The following is a 22,080-nucleotide window of genomic DNA, read 5'->3' on the forward strand; positions in this document are numbered from 1 at the left end:
ACTAGTGTGTGTATATCATTGCATGCAAACAATTTTTCTCCATCACAAAAGAAAAAATTGTAGGAGAAAAGTTGAGTCAAAGCTTTTGACATTCCTATGAAGGATTGCAGACTTGCAGTTATCAATTTAGCTGTACATCTCAATCAAGCGCACATTAGTACATGAACATGGAACGTTTTATTTTAAAATATAAGAAATTTTTCATATTTCCAGAAGTGTATATATCTACTTTCTGCCGAAATCTTATATCAATATTAGGTGACATGTTACTTAATAGGGCTAAATTCTCAACATGAGATTCATGACTTTTATCGTTTTAATTATTTAGATTTAAATTTAATTATCTTCAAAATCTAGTTCAGCATTATATTAATTTTTGAATCTTTTCTTAACAAACAAAATGTTAGTTAACTATAACTTGCTACACTAAATACAAAAATAAATAATGTCTTTTTATTTTAGTTCTTAAATAAGACAAAAACAAAATTATTTTAGAATATAAGAAAAGATAAAATAATTTATATCATATAAACTTTTCTTTCTCTTATCCTTTTTGACTTATTTAAGGGCCAATACGAAACGATATTATTTAATTTTGTGTCCAATATAGTAATTTAAAATCAACTTAACATTGAATTTACTAATTTAATATTAGAAAGGGTTTAAAAATAAATATAATACTCAGAATTGGATTTCGAACAAATATAATAATTTTGAATTTGAAACTAAAATAATAAAAGTCCTAAATCTAAAGATCTACTTTAAATATTTAATATAGTTATTATAGAGTTGGGCGTAATAACACCCTTTTTAAATGTTCCCCTTCCTACCCATGATTTATATGTTTCATTATGTTATTCCTAATAAATCTCGACACTTTACTAAATTCTAAAAAAAAATTAAATACTACTAATTCATTAGAATTATTGTTTAAAACAAAATGTCATGGTAATTGACATGTAGTAGTTCTAGCTAGTTGATTAATAAAGCAATGGAAGAGTGGAGGAACTAATAATTATAGAGCGTTGTTTAATCAATAAAACTCTGAATTGAAGTAAAATACTTAATTAATTGTAATTAAATAATTTTTTAAATTACACACTTTTTTTCTATTTTTTCTTTTTCTTCCTCTTCTTTTTTTTTTTTCAAAATTCGTACAAGTAATTCTTCTTATTCCCTTCTCCTCCTCCTCCTCCTTCTTCTTCTCTGACCATTTTGTATTAGATGAATTAAAAATTTTTGACAAATTAGTCTTTATTTCATAAAGAAACTGCACAAAATAATTTCTAACAATGAATGGATTAGTTATTTTTTTTAAATTTTAAACAATTTAATACTTCAACCATACTATCGTTTAGAAAAAAAATTTAAAGATTGAACGTGTAATTTGTCTAAAAAATACAGATTAATTTATTAATTTTTTTGTTAAAAAAATGAATTTTCTAATATGAAAAATATTATAGACCAATTTAAATTATCACTCTGCAACTTTAACAGACTATATATTAATTTTTGAAATCTTATTTTATATTAAACAACAGTTTATTTTAAAGAAACATTTTTAATTGCTGCCCTCCTAAACTCAAGTCAATTACGCCAATAGAATAGTCAACTTCACACGTTCTAACTTGGAAATAAATGGTTTTCGACAAGAATAAAATGAAAATTTAGGTACAGCTTTACATAAAATTAATAGTTAAAATTTTTTAACGATAATTTAATTAAATATCTTAAATTATTTAATTATTTTCAATTATTAATATTATTATTATTATTACATGAAATTAATCGCATCGATTTTTTTTATCAAAGACTAAAGTTTAGTTTCAATAAACAACTTAATTAAGCTCTTTTTAAAAAAATAGTTTAAATAATAAATACTTATATTAAAAATAATTTATAAATAAATTATTTTGTATTTGGTTTTTTAATTTTAAAAATATTTATTTTAAAAAAGAATGATAAAAAAATATTTTTATTATGAAAGAATTTTTATTTTAACTTTTTTATAAACACTAAAATAACTTTTTAAAAAGTTGCTATTTAATTTTAAAAAGTATACCAGACATTAATATTATATCTTTTTATAAAGGGTTAACCACTAAAAATGCTCCCAAATTATTCAGACGCTGACAAAAATATTCCCGAATTTTATTATTGACGAAAATACTTTCAAATAATTTAAAAACACAACAAAAATACCCAAAAATAAATATATTTTTTCAAAAAATACCTTAGAGATTGAATTTTTATGTAATTTTTTGCAAGCATAATTATAAAAATGAGATATTATTATTCTTAAAATTTGGTAATTTTTTGTTAAGTATATTTTTTTATAATTTTTTTGTTAACAACTAATAATACTTTTAAAAAATCACAAAAAATATATACTTAACAAAAAATCACCAAATTTTAAGAACAATAATATCTCATTTTTCTAATCATATTGTAAAAAATTGCATCAAAATTCAATATCTAATATATTTTTTGAGAAATACATATTTAATATTAGTTTTTTTGCAAGATTATCTAACATTAAATATGTATTTCTCAAAAAATACATTAGAGATTGAATTTTGATACAATTTTTTACAAGAATGATTAGAAAAATGAGATATTATTATCCTTAAATCTTGGTGATTTTTCGTTAAGTATATAATTTTTTATAATTTTTTTGTTAACAACCCATAATACTTTTAAAAAATCACAAAAAAATATATACTTAGTAAAAAATTATCAAATTTTAAGAATAATAATTTTTTATTTTTTTAATAATGCTTACAAAAAATTACATCAAAATTCAATCTCTAAGATATTTTTTGAAAATATATATTTAATGTTAGATATTTTTGTTATGTTTTTAAATTATTTAAAAGTATTTTTGTTAATAATAAAATTTGAGTATATTTTTGTCAGTATTTGAATAATTTAAGATATTTTTATAATTAATCCTTTTATAAATTAAAAATTTAAAAAGATAACTTATAAACTTATCCAGATGAGTTTTAATTCGTTGCAAATCTGAATTAAATTTAAAAATTTACTACTGATCAATAAATTGCTATATGCAAAAGACAAATTCGAACCTAACACTTAAAATTGGTTTATCGCATCGAGTTTAACTATAGAAGAGAAGAGGGAGAGACACAAAGGGTTTTAGGAGGTTTTAAGCAGAGCATCCAAAACGCAACCACCAATCTCCGCCACCCACAATGTCCGCCGCCGCGAAGCAAACCCTAGCTGACCACCCTGAACCCAAACCTGAGCAGCTCCTCCCTCCGGATCTTCCAGCTCCGGAGACTCTCCCGTTGGATCAGCCTCGTTCGGATCCTTCCGAACCCGAAGCAAAGCAAAATCTCGATCACCATGAAGAAAAGGAAGGGGAAGTAGAAGAAGAGGAGGAAGAAGGAGAGTGCGGGTTTTGCTTGTTCATGAAAAGTGGCGGTTGCAGGGAATCGTTCATCGAGTGGGAGAAGTGCATCGATGAAGCAGAGAAGAACAAAGAGGACATCGTTGAGAAGTGCGTCAATGTCACGGCGGCGCTGAAGCAGTGTATGGAGGCCCACTCCGATTACTACGAACCCATCCTCCGCGCAGAGAAAGCCGCCGAGAAGCAAGCCCTCGCGGAATTGGAGAAAGAAGCCATGGAGAAAGAGTCCAAGGAGCAAGATAGGGCTTCTTCTGATTCTGATAAAAAGTGAGATCTCGCAATTCGAAATTTTTTTACTTTTACTTTTAGCAATTGTTTTGCTTGTATTTTATTGTGAAAAGAAAGTTTTGATTACAGTTTAGAGGCTTAAGTTATTGGAGATGGAGAGGATGGCTGACTACAGAAAGAGACATTTTTGAACTCACAATAAATTGGAATTTCTTATGAATACGTTCTTACTTGAATTCACATATATGATATTGATAGGTAATCTATCTCTGTTCAATAATTCAATTTGTATTAGAAATAACGTTATGATGAACTGATTACAATTTTTGAACAAGTTATACAAAATTCATGTCATGTTTTGCTCTAGTGGTTCCTCCTTATGTATGTGGTAGTTGAATGTGAAAAATCTCTAATATCTAAAGTGAAGATATGGATCATCATCCTCGGACTCTGTTTAGTCAATTGAATTCAGGTGTATGGCCCTATGAAATTTTTTGATGATCCATGTGTTTGCTTATAGTTTGTTTCCATATAATGTGTTGATATGAGTTTATATTACCAAGTGTACTTGTCTTCATTCCACTCCTTTTATTATCTTGAGACTTGAGTTTTATGCTGACTGATTTACTAATCAGTTCCCTGCTAGCTAGATAATAACCTGAATGCAAGCAACTCATTAAGGAGCTTTCCAAATCTATATCTACTTTGTGTAGTTTATTGTGCCCTAGGAGAGAAAATATTATGTTTCTCAAATGCTTGTGGTGGAGAAGATTTGTTTCTTGATGATGAGTTTAAGTGCTTGATTTAGTAGTGAGGAAGAAATGCTTAGTTTCTTGACTTCCTAAAGCTTTGATTAGATTGATACATATTCAGCATCTGTCTTGAGGAGACTCTGCAAGTTTAGGTATCCTTTTTAATTTCGTTATTTTGTTCTTTTGCTGTCATTCAGCATTACTTGCTTCCATATAAGTTTGACTAAGTAACCATTTGATCTCATAACTGGGCCTTCTTATGATCTGTTAGTCAGGGAAGACACTGTTACTGGTTATTAATATGATTTTGCAAGAACTTTTAAGTTTGAATTTAAAAAAAAAAAAACTTGGGTACCAGCAATATTAGAAGTGGATAAAATTTTAAGGTTGGAAGCTTAGCTATTTAAATAATGGATTTGGAAAATCATATAGTGACTTTTTGTCATCGTTCTGCTTTTCTTTGCAATGCTTAGATTTCTTTTATTGTAAATTCTCGAATTAGTGAGTACTGTAATTGTGAAAAGTTATGAAACAACAATATTGAAGCGTCAATGTTTAAAAACAAAGGATTTGCTTCTACTATAATGGCACATTCTCACCCCTAGATATTTTTCTGTCACCCAAGAAATGCACACTTATTTTGTTGAAAACTATAATATACTCTCAAAATCTTAGCATACGGATCATGAAAGAAGAAGGACAACAATTTATTTCCTCCCTCATGTACAAATGTAAAATACAATCATGTTGGAGCTATTGTTGATTGAGCTTAAGAACAAATCAATCATCTTTATCTTCATCCTCATCGTAGTTGAAGGGTAGTGGCACTGACTTGAAAGCACGGTACTTGCCAACATTGTTTAAATGCTCATTCTCCAATCTGGAAAAAGAAACATAAAAAATAAAGAAAATCATAACTGCAGCAATTATAACATAAAAATCGAAACGAACTATGGAAATGATGTAGTCTTTGAGTGAGGGCATGGAAAATTTGCTTGTCATGTAAAGGGTTAAGGTGGACAAGAATGTTATGTGGTTTTAGGAGACACTGTAGCATTGGATTCAATCTTGATTAATCTCTTGTTTACCTGAAGAAGTTCCATATGCCACGACGAATGATCTCTAGGGAAGCAACAATGGAAATCATGGCTTGGTCATGCAGGGAGGAAAACTTGAAATTCAAAACTGTCTGCAGCCAAGCAAATCTCAGCAAAACATTCAAGGCCTGCAAAGTTCTGATTTGTAAGTGATTATCCAAAAAAAACTTGAATAATACATAATTTTATCTTATATCTTTGTACATACCATGGCTACAAAGTATATAGTTTTATGAGGGATTAGGAGTTTGTCTCTGAGCCATCGATTCTTGGAATGCCTTTGCAGAAGACCCCAATCTATCACAAGGTCCCAATATGTAGAAACAACTGCTGCAGATATTGAGAAAATCCAGGCCAGCACCTCCCATCCCACTCCATCGTTGATGCTATATGCTGTTCTTAGGCATACAGCTACAATTGTGACTAAATATTTCAACCCATTATATCCTTGCATTGGATCTTTCTCCTCGAACAGGCGCCTAAGACACTGGCAAAAGATTGTATTTGAGAAAAACGTTACGCATGTTTATGATATGCAAAATATCGTACTAACTCACATCATTTACCATTGATGGGGATGGAACAAAATTTATTACCTGAAGGAAACGAGACCAGTATGGAATAGCAGCGACAACGAATTTGAAAGTTTGGAATATGCTGCTTGAGTTGCAGGTGTTTTTTCTCTGTCTGAAGTCTCCCCAACCGTAGTAGCAAATGTAGAACTCGAAACTTCTCAAGGCTTGCACCTGATCTCAGAGTACACATAACTGAAGGATCGGGAATGTTCTAAGACTAACTATAATTGGGCAATGAGAATCAAAGGAATGAAACAGTATGATCCCATTTTCTAGTCACAAACCTGGCTGGTAAATTGATCTGCCAATACGAAATCTGGGAGTGTGACCTGAGGTACGTGAACAAAAGAATTAGCATACCAGAGAAAATCTCAAGATTGCAAAGACCTCGTGCTTGCAAAAAAAGTTTCTTTACCTTATAAAGAGGAGCACATATGCAGTGAAACAGGCATGTAAGGAAGAAAACGCGGCTCGAGCGATAGATGATGTTGAAAGGACACAGCAAAATAGCAACTACACTCTGCAGATTAATAAACAACGTAAAATATCCATCATGTTATTATAGAAAGAAAATTTCAAAGACATCTTTCAACCGTAATTGTTGTCTTACAAGAAGCAAGATCAGTGGAATAAGCTCGGTGAGTGCTGTATAGTCTTTTGTTTCTGGATCCATCTGCATGTCAAGGTTAACAATCACGCCGACCAACGCCAACACTGCAAGGCCAAAACTAAGAAGAAGGACTCGATTGTGGCCCAACTCAGTTCCTTGCTTGAAGCCAAATATGAATGAGTAATTTACTCTGTATCTCTTCCAGAAGTATATATCAGCTGCATACACAACCATGTGTAGAACTACAAATCCAAACAAGCTGCAACAAAACAAGGTTCAATATGGTAAATTTACTAACAATTCTGTTATTTTCCCTGTGTAGATATTATCACTATGAGAGATGGATTTTAGAAGAACTATTTTACCTTTGAAGAGGAAACAAGGTCTCCATGTACTTGGTGGTTTCTTCATGATCCATGATGTTGCGAGTACGGATTATTAGAATAAGCGCTAGAACTAGAGATGCTATGCATCCTGCTAAGAAACCTGAAACAACATATGCGCATAGGTGATGAGTGATCTTACAGAGCCCGGATTTTTTTGCTAGAATCTTGCCAGAAATTATTGTCAGTTTCTGTGGCAATTTTATAATGGTTAGGTTAAAATTATGGATCAAGATCCTCTAAAGTGAAGTTGATAAAGTGATAAAGTGAGGAATCACTCTTAAATAAAGATAGTAGAGCACACATTTCATGAGAGTTACAAATTTAATAGTGATTAACCCCTCACTTTATCACTACCAATTTCCTCACTTTAGAGGATCTAAATTCCAAAATTATGGACAGTTATAAATTTTGAAGTCTCTCTAATAATTTACCACAAAATTCTGCTAAATATTTTTCAGGCTGTCAATTATTTTCTTATGTAGATAGTATAAGTTAAGAACAAATAAAAAGTTCGTCCTCTCTTTTGATCTACAAAAACAAGTACATTATTTGGATTTTACATAAATATGTTGGTGCTTACCCATGGTAAATGTAACTCTATGTGTATCTCTCTTTGCTTTTGGTCTGAGGATACTCATTGCTTTACTGCGATTTGAGTTGGCAAAGTGCTTAGTGAATGTCTTTTCAACCCTATCCATAAGCTTTGTGACCTATGCCAGGTACAGTGACTATATAGTAAGTTGCAACAAATAAACATTGAGAAGAAATTCAAAGTGAGTAAAGGGTATGTTTGCGAGTTTGGATTTTGGAATGGAATGGAAGATGTAAAACTTAATACATTTACACTTAACACCTTTGCTCTCTTCCCTTCCTCAACCTTCAGAATCAAAACTTGCAGAACACCTCTTTAATGTTTCACTGACGATTTTCGCTGACAAGTGTTATTAATAATGATGAATTTCAATTTTGGAGCTTCATTGTAACATTCTTATCTTACCTCATCGGAGCCTCCAAGGTTGGAATCGTCTACCATTTTCATGTAAGATTTACCTGCACCTCTAGATGTAATCTGCATATAGTTACTATGAAGATTAGATAGCAGAAAAGAAGAGCTTGGAAACAAACAGAAAAGGGTTATTGATTCTTACAACATCACCTTATCATATTTCTTCATTATCTTTGAAAATGCCAACACATTCAGAAAGCTGTTTCCTTCAGGAAAACCGAAAAGTTTTACTTAGATCCTTGTCCAGTTTAGAGAAACATGTTTGAAATAGTTGATGAGTGCAGCATATAAGGTATGCCGTTGTCACCTATAACTTTTTAGAAGGCGAAGCTTGCGGTAGAATTCAATGAATGAACGGTGAAGTTGATCCTCAACTTTCTTCAGAGTTTTCATGTTGAAACTTATCTCTGCATTCTCAGGGTGATTGAGAACTCCTTTTATAGTTGAGCGTGGAGTTTCGAAAGTGTTATTCAGCTGCACATGATTAAGCACTTCCAAAGGTGTAGGTCTAGTTCCAAATAAGTTCTTTGGCTTGTTCTGTTTCTGTACTTCAACTTCTTGTTTCACTCTCTGTTTCTTGTCATCTTCTTCTTCATCTTCTGATTGATCATGATGTGTGCTTCCTTCTTCAATCTTTTCCATGACCATGGAAACATTTCCTGTTCATTAAGCAGAAGGGAATTCAACTTTAAAGTTTCAAAATTAGCAACAATACTACATGATGAGCAAACATGATCATTTTAGACCAGCATTTGACCAATGATAATTTGTACTCACATTTACAAGAATTTACACACATAAAAGACATAGTTTGCATCTATATTTATTAGAATTTCGACACATGAGTTTACACACATAAGTTATTAAAATTTATTTGTTGAAGACAATTTAGTATTTATGTTGGCCAAATACTGACCAAAATTACTAGAAACTTTTGGCCTCTAAAATTTTCTGCAAAAGTAATGTCCCAATTTTTTTCTCTGATCTAAGTATAAATATTTCCATGTCTATATTTGCGGAATGCTAGAGCCAACACTCTTAGTATAAAAGGAAGAGAATTTATTAGTATTGATTTAAATGTAAAGCAAACATTAAAAAATATTTATTATTTAAAATTTCTCATCCATTATTTATTCTTAAATTTTAGTTGGTTTTCACTTTTCACTTAAACACATAAACTCTTATTAATCTTTAGATCTTTTCTTTATAAGATAAATATACGATGTTCAAAGAATCATTCTAATTCTTATCACACATTATTTTAGTGAAACAAGCCTGAAGTTATGGGCTTATGGTTCTGTATTTTTTTTGGTATTTTAACACACACATAGACACACACACATATATTCCTCATTACCTCTAATTGGTTAGCCACCTAAAATTTTATTTGAGCATACTTTTTGTAGATAATAAATTTTGGTATCTAAAGAATTATGTATAAATAAGAAGTTGTTTCAGCTCATTATAATTGGTGAATTTATTTGTGTAAAATAATTATAAAATTTTGTTAATTATTGAAAGAAACAATGATTCGGTTATCTTATCAGGGAACATCTATCATTAATTATCTAATACCATATTTACGAAAAATACTTTGTTCATTTCAAAATAAATATAAGAACTTTTGAAAAATAAATATATCATCATTCCATTCTGAAACATCTTTCATTCTGCTACTTTGATAAATTCCTAATTCAACATATTTAATTTTGATATAACTTGTATATTTAAATATATTGAATTATTAGTAATATACTAAATTTTAAATGGAAGGAAAGGTACTGTTGTCTGATCAGGGTTCAAGCAATTATTGCCAACTGCTAAGTGGTAGCTTCGTGCCTTTACTATTAGTAGATGGTGCTTTGCAAGTTGCAACTTTGCATATTGAATGTCGTTTGTGGACCACACAAACAATACACAATTATTCTTGTTGCATTGCAAGCTAATCATAGTCATAGTCATAATACTAGCATGAAGAACGTGTTAGCAACTTAGCATGTTAGCAGAATCTATTCTCAAGTCATTTATTTATTAAAAAAGAAATTATCATCTATTTTCTCCACTCTAATGTTTAAAAATGTCTAAATAAATATAACTTTTGGTTTTAAAAGAAAAAATTAGAATAAAAGAGTAAAGATAAATCAACGATAGTCCAGTTGATAAAAAATTGTTTAACTTGATGAGAAACTCTTACTTTCTAGCCCTACTTGAGTAACCGTAATAAAATTAAAAAAAAAAAACTTTGACAAGTCATGCTTGACTCGGCAAGATTGTTTCAGATAAAAAGATAACAAATAACACTATACTGCAAATTAATCGCTAAATTTATAAAATATATATTAAAAGTTTATAAAACAACACAAATATATATAACAATATATAATAATTAAATAATTAAGTTTTAGTATATACATATATAACATATTTTTGAAAAGAGAAAATATAAAAAACCAACATACATCAACTAATTTTTTTTAAAGTCAAGTTATGCTTCTTTCTATGACTAAATTTTCATAGTGGGTGTTGAGATTTACGACTTTCATTATTTTAATCTCTCAAATTTAAAATTTATTATACTGGTCTTTGAGATCCAGTTGGTCTTTCAGACGTCAAGTCTAATAAATAGAATGTCGAGCTAGTTCTAACTTGCTACACTAGACACGAGACTGAATGATGTTTGTTCGTTTTGACGTTTAAACAAGACAAAAACGAGGTCGTTTTGCAAAATAAAATAAAATAAAATGGTTTGTATATCATATAGACTATTCTTTATCTTCTCGTTTTGTCTTGTTTAAGCGTTAAAATGAAACGTTGCCCTTTAGCCCTGTAACTAGGCTAGTAAGTTAGAACTATTTTGACACTTTGTTCGCTAATTTAATACTAAAAATAATCCAAAGACTAGTATAGTGCTCCAAACATCTTAGGGACCAGTATAATAAATTTTAGATTCGAAGGACTAAAATAATAAAAGTGATAAATTTAGAGGACTATCGTAGAGATTTAGTTTCTTTTTACCTTCTTTTTATTTAAATATTTGTTGTTTATTATGTGTTAGATTTTTCGTTGTAAATATTTTTAAATATTTTTTTTTATAATATTATGGAATTTTTATTTTAGATTTTGAATGTTTTTAAGAATTTGGGTGTATATTACGGTTAGAATGTTTTTAATTTTGGAATTAAAGTTTAACATAAATAAACAATGTATGTGTGTGATTTTAGATGTTACCATGATGAGTTAAAAATAAAATTCCAAAAGTAGCAGCTGATATTAATCAATAAATAGTTGGTCCTGCTAGTTAATCTGTTTTGAAAAAATAATTGAGTAAAAAAAAAAATAAAGGTAAAGATGGAAATAGTTACTTTTGATCTTGGCTCCTCTTGGAGTAGAAGCAGACAAGAGAGAGGTGGAAGAAGCAACATGAGAAGCAAGAAGAGCCATCTCCACAGATCTATCAAACTTCAAATCGGGATTCTCAACCTTCATTCTCAAAGCTATAAAAGCATCCATCTGCTTGTTCAGCATTGCAGCTTCCTTCATCACTTCCTCCATCTTCGTCCTGTAGAACTTCTCCACCTTGTTGAACTCATCATCCAGTCTCTTGAAAAACACAACCTCGTACTCACCTCCTTCTTCCGACGCCATCAGGAACGTGGTCTGGTAGCAATCATCGCCGGCGGAGGAGGCACAGAGGTGGACGGCGATGGGTTCTTGTTGGGCCTCGATGTCAGGAGGGGTGAGAGGGTGGTAGTGCGGTCTCTGTGTGAGGCCACTGAAGGCTCTGTAGAGTGTTAGCTTTCTCTTGAGCATGGCTGATGATGATGATGGCTTTTTGTTCCTGCTGTGTTTGAATCTTTGGATTTCTTTGAGAAGGGCTTTTAGGTAATTGTAGTCTGTGTATGCTTCCTCCCATTCTGGCACCATTTGTGATTTGTATTCCTTTCCAAACTTCATCTTGCATGCACGCACCCGCACTGATCAATTATCAAAGTACTATTTGATGCGGTGGTTAATAATAATTATGGTTGGATCTGCCAGAATCAAAGGTGATGCTCCTATTTATATGGATATCAACAGTAAATAATTACAACATTGCAAAATTTTCTAGCGCAAAAAGAAACAATAAAGGGTAAAAAAATAGGAAACACTCAGATCCTGCAATGTATACGTTAAAAATTGTTAAATGATAATTTAATTAAGGTGAAAACTCAGATGAAGTCGACATCACGTAAAATTATCTAACAGCTCTCAGGTATCAACTTCACATGAAATCGATTGTACCTGAGTTTCTACCTTTAACTAAATTTATTAAATTATTTAACGATGTTTAAATATTAATTTTATATAAAAATGATTATATGTAGATTTTTACGAAAAAAAATGTAATAAATATTAGGACAAATCACTTCAATAAGTTAAGGGGAGAGAAAAATTACACAAATAAGCTAAATCAAAAATTGGTTCACGAATCAACCAAGAGAGATTTCTATATAGTTTGAATCACCCTAATTCGAACTTCATTTCCATGTAATTCAAATCACCCTGATTTGAACTACACACGCACACACCTACTAATTCGAATCAACCTGATTCGAATTACACCCACCGGTTGATTCGAATTACAAATCAGCCAAATACAGAAATGATTCATGAATCAACCAGAGACACATATCTATGTAATTCGAATCAGTTTGATTTGAATTAGTGGGTGTGTACGTGTGTGTAGTTCGAATCAGGGTGATTCGAATTACATAGAAATGACGTTCAAATTAACCTAATTCAAATTATATAGATATGTGTCTCGGTTGATTCATGAATCATTTTTATATTTAGCTAATTTGTGTAATTTTGAGCTCCTATTAATTTATTTCAGTAATTTATCTTAAATATTATTATTTTTATGTTAAATTTTTTTTTACTATACAAGACTAAATTTAGATGGCTATTCAAATATGTTTATTTGGGGATAATAACTGAAATATTAATACGTGTTATAACAATAAATTAAATTAAACAAGTAAAAATACTTGGTTATTATTTTTACATAAAAATATATAAACCAAAATCAATTTAGAATCTTTTTTTAATGAACAATAATCAATTATATTTTTTGTAAATTTCTCTTTCTCTCCCGTAATAATCATTCATCCACTATTTTAAAAGCTAATTGTTAGTTAATAGAAAATTAATTCTCTATAAAAATTGATTTAAAAATTTTGAGTCGACTACTATCTCATCAAATTGACAATACATACAGTCACCAAAAAAAAAAAAAAATTGACAATACATACACTACAAACAAAAATATAAAATTTATAGCGTATTGTACATGCGGAAATATAATAATAACATGCAATTTATTAGACTCTGTCGACAACCGTATCTTTCTTTTCTTAGGTTCTATTTTTGCTCAATACAACCGTACTCGTCAATTTGCATCGTAACATACCTATCAATCTCTCTGTTATTATAAATATTCAGTGATGAGATGAATGATACATTATTCATAGTTAATGAATTATTATCTTACTCCAAAAACATTTGACAGATTAATTAAATTATCTTTCACACTAGGACAGTCAATTCAATAATGGGGCCCTTGGATATCCTTACCCAAAACAGATTAATTATACATTGTGATTGCCATTTGAATTATAGTTTATTAATTATTTTTTTTTTACACTTAGAATATAATATTGTTTGTATCAATTTTTTAAATTGAAATAAGATTTTTTTTCTATATAAAATATTTATTTTTTTATTTCTACAAAAAAAACTTTTAGTCAAATAAAATTAAAATGTAAACTATTTTAATTTCTATGTGCATGATACGTTAAATGCTAATGTGATGTCTTGTCATATTGGAATAAATTAATAATATAATTAAAATAGTCGAGTTTAAGTTTTAATGGAATAAAACCAAAGTAAAAATTTTATAAAAATCAGAAACTATCAATTTGATACGTTGCATATTTAAAACTTATTTAAGCCAATTTTTTATATTAATTTCAGAGGACGTACATTATAAGATATTTTATAAATACTGGTTAAATATAAACAAGTTTGATATTCATTTCTACTTAATATTTTTTTAGAAGAATAATTTTATGATGTAATAATGTTTCTTTGGTAGACATTTTTTTAAATTGTCTTCGCTGCTGCTTCCAATATCGCATTCCAATGAGCTAGCTAATGCCTAGTGACATTATAAAGATTGATAGATTAATTATTATTATTATTATTATTATTATTATTATTATTATAACATAAAAAATTAAATGATTGAAAAAATTTTAAGTGTATCAACACACTGATATTTAATTTCAATCATTTTTAATTGTTAAATTTAATTATAAAAAATATATATAATATATATAATTAAAATTAATTATTAAAATTTACTAAAATATCAATATATTGATATACTTGAAAGCTTTCTTTAATAATCAACTCCTCTAACAACTATATACGTCATGACTCATGAGACACGGTAGTGACAATATTTTTTCTATATATTTCCCTATTTATGTCAACTTGTTTCTGCATTCATTTATCTGCTGATGATCATGAAACCTATCTTTGACTAATATATATTGGGGTGGTGTACCTTTTGGATAATGCAAAATGTTGCTAACAATATTAAAGAGTGGGAAGTAGTGGCGCAACTATTGGAAAGTTGAATTAATCTCTGTATACAAGTAATTTTATTATATAAGTCTTATAAATTTTTTAATTGATATTATATTTAAACGTGTTTGTTATACACATATGTTTTATGTACTTCTAATAAATTTTTAATTTTTGAAAGGATTTTATTTTCTTTTTTTAATTTTTTACTTTCTTTTTCTCTTTCTTCATTTATGTGTTTTTTTCTTTCTCTTCTCTTTTTTCGTTATTTTCGATTTCCATTATTTTTTTACATTAAGTTCTGAAATCGTTTTTTAAGATAATGAATAATTCAACTTCAGATTGTCAGATGAACCAGTGTGTAAACTTTGCCTGTGAAATTTACTGTTAATTCTTTCTTGTTTGAATTGAATCTAATGTACTAGTTCTGATTAGAATTAATATAATTTTGTCCATTTTATATCAGACGTTCGAGTGTAAATAAGGAATATCTGGGTGTATTTTTATAAAAATTTTGGTGTATTTACAGTTTATGATTTTTTATCTGACAGATGGTGAATTGTCTTATTCTTTTAGTTGAATTGTTTTAGTTTCTGTTTAGTTATAATTCATGAATCTGGTTTTTGTTAATTTTTATGATGGTTTTATAGTTGTATTTGCATTCTATAGTTTATGCTTGTTTTAATATGGTGTATTTTTTGTATATTTTGCAGTCCTTCTGTGGTGTATTTTGCAGTCCTTGTTGACTTTGGTGGCTGATTTTAGTATACACGTAACATAACTCATTTCTATATCTGCAGCAAATTTAGGTGTAAAAACAAAGATATTTTGGCGTAAAAACGAAGATATTTGAGTGTAAAACGAAGATATTTGAGTGTATTTTTATTCTAATGAGTTCTGTATAATTTAGAATTCTTCATCTTCCTTCTCCTCATCTTTTGATACTTCTTCTTCTTCATCTTCTTATTTCATATTCTCATAATTCTTTTTGGGAGGAAAAAATCAAACAAAAAATAAAAAAATACATAATATTACAAAATTAAAACAAGAAGGAGAAGAAATACGACGATAAAGATGAAACACGCGAAAAAAAGGAAGAAAAATACAAAGAAAGAGGAGAAGAAGGAGGAAGAAGAGGAGGAAGAGGAAGAGAAACGCGAAGAAAAATGACAGTTGTGATTTTTATCGAAGAAGAAAAAGAGTCGTTTATAATGGTAAGTAACGCGCTTTGGAAACAGGAAGTGATTAAGTAACGTGCATATATTTATTTTTGAATGTAGAAGTGTAATACACATGTATTTTATTAGACTTGTGCCAACTTATAAAATTTATCTGTCTAGCATACCTATTGGAAGTTAGCATCCCTTCATAGTTTAGTTTTATATATAGTTCTTGACTTCTTGTGGCCTAATAATAAAAGTACCACCGTTCGTTACCTAATTGTAACGAGATGTCAAACAAATAGATAATGGTTGATCTGAATGACAAATATTTGTTTCCCTTCGTTTTTAGTCTCAAGTTAGAAATTAGAAGCTTAGGTAAATTTGGATAAAGGCGACAATAGGGCTTAATTATTATGCCCCCCAGAAAAGTTGTAAAAACATATTATGTATTCATAAATTTAGCAAGCTGTGTTTGAGTGGTTTTGGATTTATTGGGACAACTTTGTTTTCTTAAATACGGATATTTTGCTGAGTTATTGTGTCCGTATGTCGGATATATTTTAGATATGACATTTATTGACACTCGTCTGATATGTATGTCTGTTGTGTTCAACCATGTCTTAATAAAAAATAAATTTTATTCGAACACGTCTAGACACACCTAAATACTATTACATGTCAACGTGTTTAGTCTTATTCTTAAAATAAATTTAGATATAGTATATATTATTATTTATTAAAACAAAAAATATTTTAAATACTTGATATAATTAAAATAAGATATTAAAAATAATTAAAAATTTTAATTTATATTTTAATATTAATAAAATATCAAAATATCATTACAATTTATCTAAAAAATACTTTATATTTTATATGTATGCGTGTCCTCGTGTCATATAAAATTTTAAAATTCGCATGTCAGCGTGTCTCGCATCCTGTCCTGTGTCCGTGCATCATAACTTATTTTTTTTTTGTGACTAAATAGAAAAGAAAGAAAAAAGAGACAAAACCAAATTAATTGGCTAGGGTCATATCTAAATCTATTAGATGTTGAAGCTCACTCCATGGTTGGCTCCAATTCGAGTGAATGTCCGCGACAGAAGCAGCTGCTTTAGCCATACAATCTGCAACACTATTTGCAGTCCTCTGAATTAAAAGAATAGAGACTCTCCAATTCCAATTCATAACCTCCTGAATATGCTTTGCCAAATCCCATTCCGAAATATCCTTACTAAGCATTCTTTGGTTTACCAAGAAAAGAGCTTCTAAACAGTCTGTTTCACAAATAACCTCACGAAATCCACTCTCCCAAGCAAGAAGTAAACCTCTCCAAATTGCATACAATTCAGCAAAAAGAACATTGCACACTTCGACTTTTCCAGTGCAACCTTTCAACCAACATCCATCAGGATTGCGAATAATACAACCAAAACCAGCATAGCCAGAAGGAGCAAACCAACTAGCATCACAATTCAATTTAACAGAATGAACTGGAGGTGGAACCCAATGCAAACAAAGTGAAAGAGGAGACAGAGATTGATGCATAGCAAAAATAGTGTAAAACTCTCTTACTGAACTACGAATCAAACTCACCACTAATATCAAACGTTTTCATTGGGTCCGTAAATAAAATATTTAGATTCCAATTTTACGCAAACACAATTTTTGAAATACTAAAAGGCAAATGCATTTTTTATGCGGTTTACAGAATAACATAATCCACTATAGGTAGCCGCAGATTATGTAGTTTTCATATTTATTTTTTCATATTTTGAGGGTGAGTGCCTATATAACATGATTTATGTTTATATTAAAATTGATTATAGTAAAATAAATATTGTTAGAATTATACTACTCAAAATCATTTTTAGATGAAAAATTATTAAAAGATACATCAATTTAAATAATTTTTTATATGCATAAAAAATTCTATAATTTCAAACAAAAAGAATAATTTCAAAAATAAAATAAATACGAAAATAAAAAATATTTATCATATAAATAAAAAATAAAAAAATAATATAAAAAATATTTATCATATAAATAAAATAAATACAATAAAAATAAAATATGAAAGAGAATACTATAAATTTTATAATTTTAAACAAAAAAATATTCTATAATTTTTTTAGCACTGTCTCTTTAATTTAGTATTATTTTGAATATAAATTTTTATTATTTATGACTATAGTGTTACTTATAATTAATTTTTTATTTATTTTATCTTTCATCAAATAAATAAAAAAAATCATATAGATAAAAAATAATAAAAATTTTATAAAACCAACCACATATATTATATGAAAAAAATACAATAAAAATAAATAAAATTCATATGAATAAAATCAAATAAAAAAATTTCATACATAATATAAATACAATATAGTAAAAAATAAAAAAAAGAATTTATATGAACAAAAAAAATAAAAATATCATAAAAATAAAAAAAATACTTAAAAAATTAGAGCATTATAAAAAATAAAAAAAGTCAACAATATTTATCATATGAATAAAAGAAATATAATAAAATAAATAAAAAATCATATGAACAAAGCCAAACAAAAATAAAAAAGATTTCATACAAAACATACATATAAAAAATAGTATAGTAAATGATAAAATAAAATTCATATAAAAATATAACACAAGAAATCAGAACACTACACAAATAATGTAAAAATATTTATCATATAAATAAAAAATACAATAAAAATATAAAAATTAAAATATGAAAATGAGTACTAAAAATAATAAAAAATTAAAATATTCAATTTGTTAGTGATTGAAACAAATCTGAATGATTTTGATAAAAAAAATTGAAACGAAGAACTATGAAGAAGTAGGAAGAATTATAAAGAACTACTATGAAGGTAATAGTTACTAGTATCTTTTTTATAGAAGAGAATGAATGGTAGGGTTGATAAAAATGAAATAAATTTCTCACCTAATTTTCCAAGAGTAATTAGCAACTATGAACATGAAATGAAACTCAGGAACTACAAATTTTAGCTTCTCCTGACCAAACATGAAAGTGAAACTTTCAAGAGGTTCAAACACGCTTCTCTCTTCCCCAAGGCATTTAGCAAATACACCCTAAGTGTATCTACAGTGTGAGACGGTAACAAAATATACACATGCATGACAGGATCATCCCTTATTTAGAGAGGGTTAGATTATATCACTTAGCCGAATTCTCTGTCCTCATTATATCATAAGAAAACCGCTATTGCCTCAAGCGTATTATACGCACGTCCCCAAACACATAAATCACTACTGCCAGTAGCGATTTATGCACATTCTCCAACAATAGAAACTGCTGTGGCCTACAGCAGCAGTTTCTATGTTGCACCCTAACCACGTAATCTGTGGTTACTTATAGCGGGTTATGTTTTTCTATAAACCGCTGCTTCCAGTAGCGATTTCTATAAAAATATGAAAAAATGCATTTGCGTCTTCATATTTCAAAAGTTGTATTTGTATAAAATTAAAATCTAAACATTTTATTTACGTAAATTGCCTTTTCATTGCCATTTTTGATGTGTATGTGTGTAATGTGAAGTTCTGATGTCAGATAACTTGACCAAATATTTTGTCCATCACATACATATTCTAATTATGGTATTTGAAAATTATAAAATATGTGTTCAATTGACATGTACAAAATGTAAACACAAATAAAAAGTAAGGTTAAGTACGATTTTTGTCTTTGAAGTAGGGTCTGAAAATTTATTTTGTCTCCAGCCTTTTTTTTTTTGCTAAAAAATGTCCCAAAAATTTAATTTAATTTTAAAATCGTCCTTCGAACCATTAAAATTTTCAGGGATAATTTGGTAATAAAAATTAAAATTTTGGTAAAAATGACTATTTTAAAATTAAGTTAAACTTTTGGAACCATTTTTTAGCGAAAAAAAGGCCAAAAACGAAATCAATTTTCAACTCTTACCTTAGAGACCAAAATCATACTTAACCCTAAAAAGTATTAGAGTAAGAATTACATCATATTTTAAATGAAAAATAATATCCATTTTTTAAAATATTATCTTTTACTCAACTTTTAAATCTCATGAAATAATTGAATGTTTTTTATGAAGTTATCTTCCTATTTTTCAAAAAACAATTTTTTCAATTTAATGTATTTAATTTTTATCTCTAAAATCTCTTTAACGAGTATAACTTCTTTTTTTTTTAAATAAAGCTCGTATCTTTTTTCTCTCTTTTTATTTTTTTTGTTATCTCATTGTTCTTCTCTTCATTATCGTCAGTCTTATTTAGGAGTGTCAAAATTTTCCAAAGTGCTGGAATTTCCGTGGAGATTGTCTCGAATGGAGACTCAAAGGCAAAAAATTTTTTATGTAGGGATAGAGATGGAGACTAAAATTCTCCCGAGATAGGCGCGTGAACTCAAGCGGAAATTCTCGCTCCATTCCCAATAATTCCTTGAATTCTTGAATTTGCTTAAATACCTTTAATTTATTTTTAATATAGAAATTTTTAATAATTTCACCTATTAAAAACCCTAACCTTACATTATTGAATGTCTTTCCTTCTCTCTTACTACTTCATATTTACTGCGTCATCCCCAAACCCCAACTCTCCAATTCCAAAAGTTCAAAACTCTTAGAGCTATGTCCACAGTCACAGACTCACAGCCATAGCACCATACCCCCTCGCCAGTCGTCATCGGCCACTACTCTTCCTGTTTAGTGTTTACTGTTACCGCGTCGTCACCCTTACAGTTTCACTGGGTCGTTCTCTTTCTTCAGGCACAACGTCCTTCCACTCTTGCGTCTGCGTGATTGCGTCCATTCTCGTCATTGTCGCTGCGTCCATTCTCCCCTTTCTACCGTCGCATCACACTTCTTTGCTCTCTCTTCTGCTCGTCGTCTACTGGAGCGCATCATTGCTGACGCTGCAGCAGTCACCGGTTGTCCCTCTTCTAATCTTTTTCCTTCTTCTCATCCACTTGACTTTAGGTTTGATTCTCTTTCTTTCTATGTATCTAAAGCAATTAGACATATAGGGTTTATAATTATGAAATAGTTAGAATTTGATACTCCTCTTCAGTATAATCTTTGTTATGTGTTTTTTGAATTCTGAATATTGAATAATATGCTCTATTATGTGTTCTTTTATTGATTTATTGTAGTTTATATTTTTTTTGTGTTTTTTGTCTTTTTTTACTGATTATTGCTGTTTAAAATTTTAATTTGTATATTCTCTGTTATATATTTTTTATGATTTTTTTAAATGAAAATTATGTTTTAAGATTTTGTTTTATAAACTATGATTTATATGTTGTATTTCTAAATTTATAATTTTAGATAAAATATGTTTGTATGTTTGTAATAATATTTTGTAGTTTATTTTTTATTTTTTTTAATTATAATTTTCATATAAATATTTAATATAAGAAAATGGGTAACGAGACCTTGCAAAAAAAAATAAAAATGGGAATAATTATTTGGGAAAGTATGAGGAGCCAATGAAATATTTATACAATGTGTATAATGGAGGTTTATGGAGTATTAGAGATATAATTATTAGTGTTACATTTTCTCATCAGCTGAAGTTTTTGGGATGAGTGGTATCATGATGTGGTATTAAAGCGCTAGATTCGAAAGGTCAAGAGTTCGATTCTTGGTGAACCCAAAAATTAAAGATGTTTATTATCCCTTGTACTCGAATGGTTATTCTAAATAGTATAGGAGATGTTCATTTCATAACTCAATAGCCATTGTACAAATAGTCCCCCTATTGGAGAGCACTTCCTAATATATAATATTAATTTTGTCACTGAATTCATCGTGATATATTTTAATTTTATTTGTTGATGCAGGTCTTAATAGATGTGTTAAGTGGTAAGAACTCGAGGCTTATATGGACGACTATTTGAGGCCTGATATCAATAGGGGCAAGTTTTTTTAAGAGAAGCAATCGATTCTTCGTCATCATTTCATTTTTGGAATTGGATGTATTTATAATTTATTTTATGTGTTATTATATAATTTAGATGTGCAGTTAAAATTTGATGTAATATTTTATAATTTATTTTATGTGTTATTATATAATTTAGATGTGCAGTTAAAATTTGATGTAATATTTTAATTGTGTTTAAAGCCCGTTCAAAATAACAAAAATATGATTTATATATTAAAATTAATTACTAAAATTAACTACTAATATATTTATTTATAAATATATAT

General features: G+C 28.7%; 2 protein-coding genes across 4 annotated transcripts; one reads left to right on the forward strand and one right to left on the reverse strand.

The window, feature by feature from the left end:
* The first annotated feature begins 3,087 nt into the window (after positions 1–3,087).
* LOC112791956 (uncharacterized) lies at positions 3,088–7,615 on the forward strand. Of its 3 annotated transcripts, none has more exons than XM_025835013.3 (4): positions 3,097–3,697; positions 5,505–5,652; positions 5,794–6,872; positions 7,015–7,615. In XM_025835013.3, the coding sequence occupies exons 1-2, from the start codon at positions 3,213–3,215 to the stop codon at positions 5,527–5,529; spliced, it is 510 nt and encodes a 169-aa protein (XP_025690798.1). In that variant the 5' UTR covers positions 3,097–3,212; the 3' UTR covers positions 5,530–5,652; positions 5,794–6,872; positions 7,015–7,615. The 3 variants fall into 3 exon arrangements, with proteins under 3 accessions (XP_025690800.1, XP_025690798.1, XP_025690799.1); XM_025835014.3 differs by having other exon boundaries at positions 5,508–5,652; XM_025835015.3 differs by lacking the exons at positions 5,505–5,652; positions 5,794–6,872; positions 7,015–7,615 and adding an exon at positions 3,788–4,024 and having other exon boundaries at positions 3,088–3,697.
* LOC112791955 (phosphate transporter PHO1 homolog 3) lies at positions 4,865–12,139 on the reverse strand. Its single transcript, XM_025835012.3, has 13 exons — positions 11,447–12,139; positions 8,392–8,743; positions 8,235–8,283; positions 8,076–8,147; positions 7,659–7,788; positions 7,058–7,178; positions 6,693–6,951; positions 6,498–6,602; positions 6,367–6,411; positions 6,104–6,253; positions 5,716–5,994; positions 5,499–5,635; positions 4,865–5,290 (listed from the first exon to the last, which is right to left on the reverse strand). The coding sequence occupies exons 1-13, from the start codon at positions 12,036–12,038 to the stop codon at positions 5,191–5,193; spliced, it is 2,391 nt and encodes a 796-aa protein (XP_025690797.1). The 5' UTR covers positions 12,039–12,139; the 3' UTR covers positions 4,865–5,190.
* Between the last annotated feature and the right edge of the window lie 9,941 nt (positions 12,140–22,080).

Source organism: Arachis hypogaea, chromosome 13, assembly GCF_003086295.3.
Source record: "Arachis hypogaea cultivar Tifrunner chromosome 13, arahy.Tifrunner.gnm2.J5K5, whole genome shotgun sequence".
Taxonomy (NCBI): domain Eukaryota; kingdom Viridiplantae; phylum Streptophyta; class Magnoliopsida; order Fabales; family Fabaceae; genus Arachis; species Arachis hypogaea.

What these genes read in the sequence shown, in the direction of transcription:
- LOC112791956 (XM_025835013.3), top strand. Translation starts at nt 3,213, where the DNA reads ATGTCCGCCGCCGCGAAGCAAACCCTAGCTGACCACCCTGAACCCAAA. An exon ending in TCTTCTGATTCTGATAAAAA is followed by an intron (nt 3,698 to 5,504) that starts GTGAGATCTCGC and finishes GTTTACCTGAAG; the next exon opens with AAGTTCCATATGCCACGACG.
- LOC112791955 (XM_025835012.3), bottom strand. Translation starts at nt 12,038, where the DNA reads ATGAAGTTTGGAAAGGAATACAAATCACAAATGGTGCCAGAATGGGAG. An exon ending in TAATGAAGAAATATGATAAG is followed by an intron (nt 8,148 to 8,234) that starts GTGATGTTGTAA and finishes AACTATATGCAG; the next exon opens with ATTACATCTAGAGGTGCAGG. An exon ending in TATGTGCTCCTCTTTATAAG is followed by an intron (nt 6,412 to 6,497) that starts GTAAAGAAACTT and finishes CACGTACCTCAG; the next exon opens with GTCACACTCCCAGATTTCGT.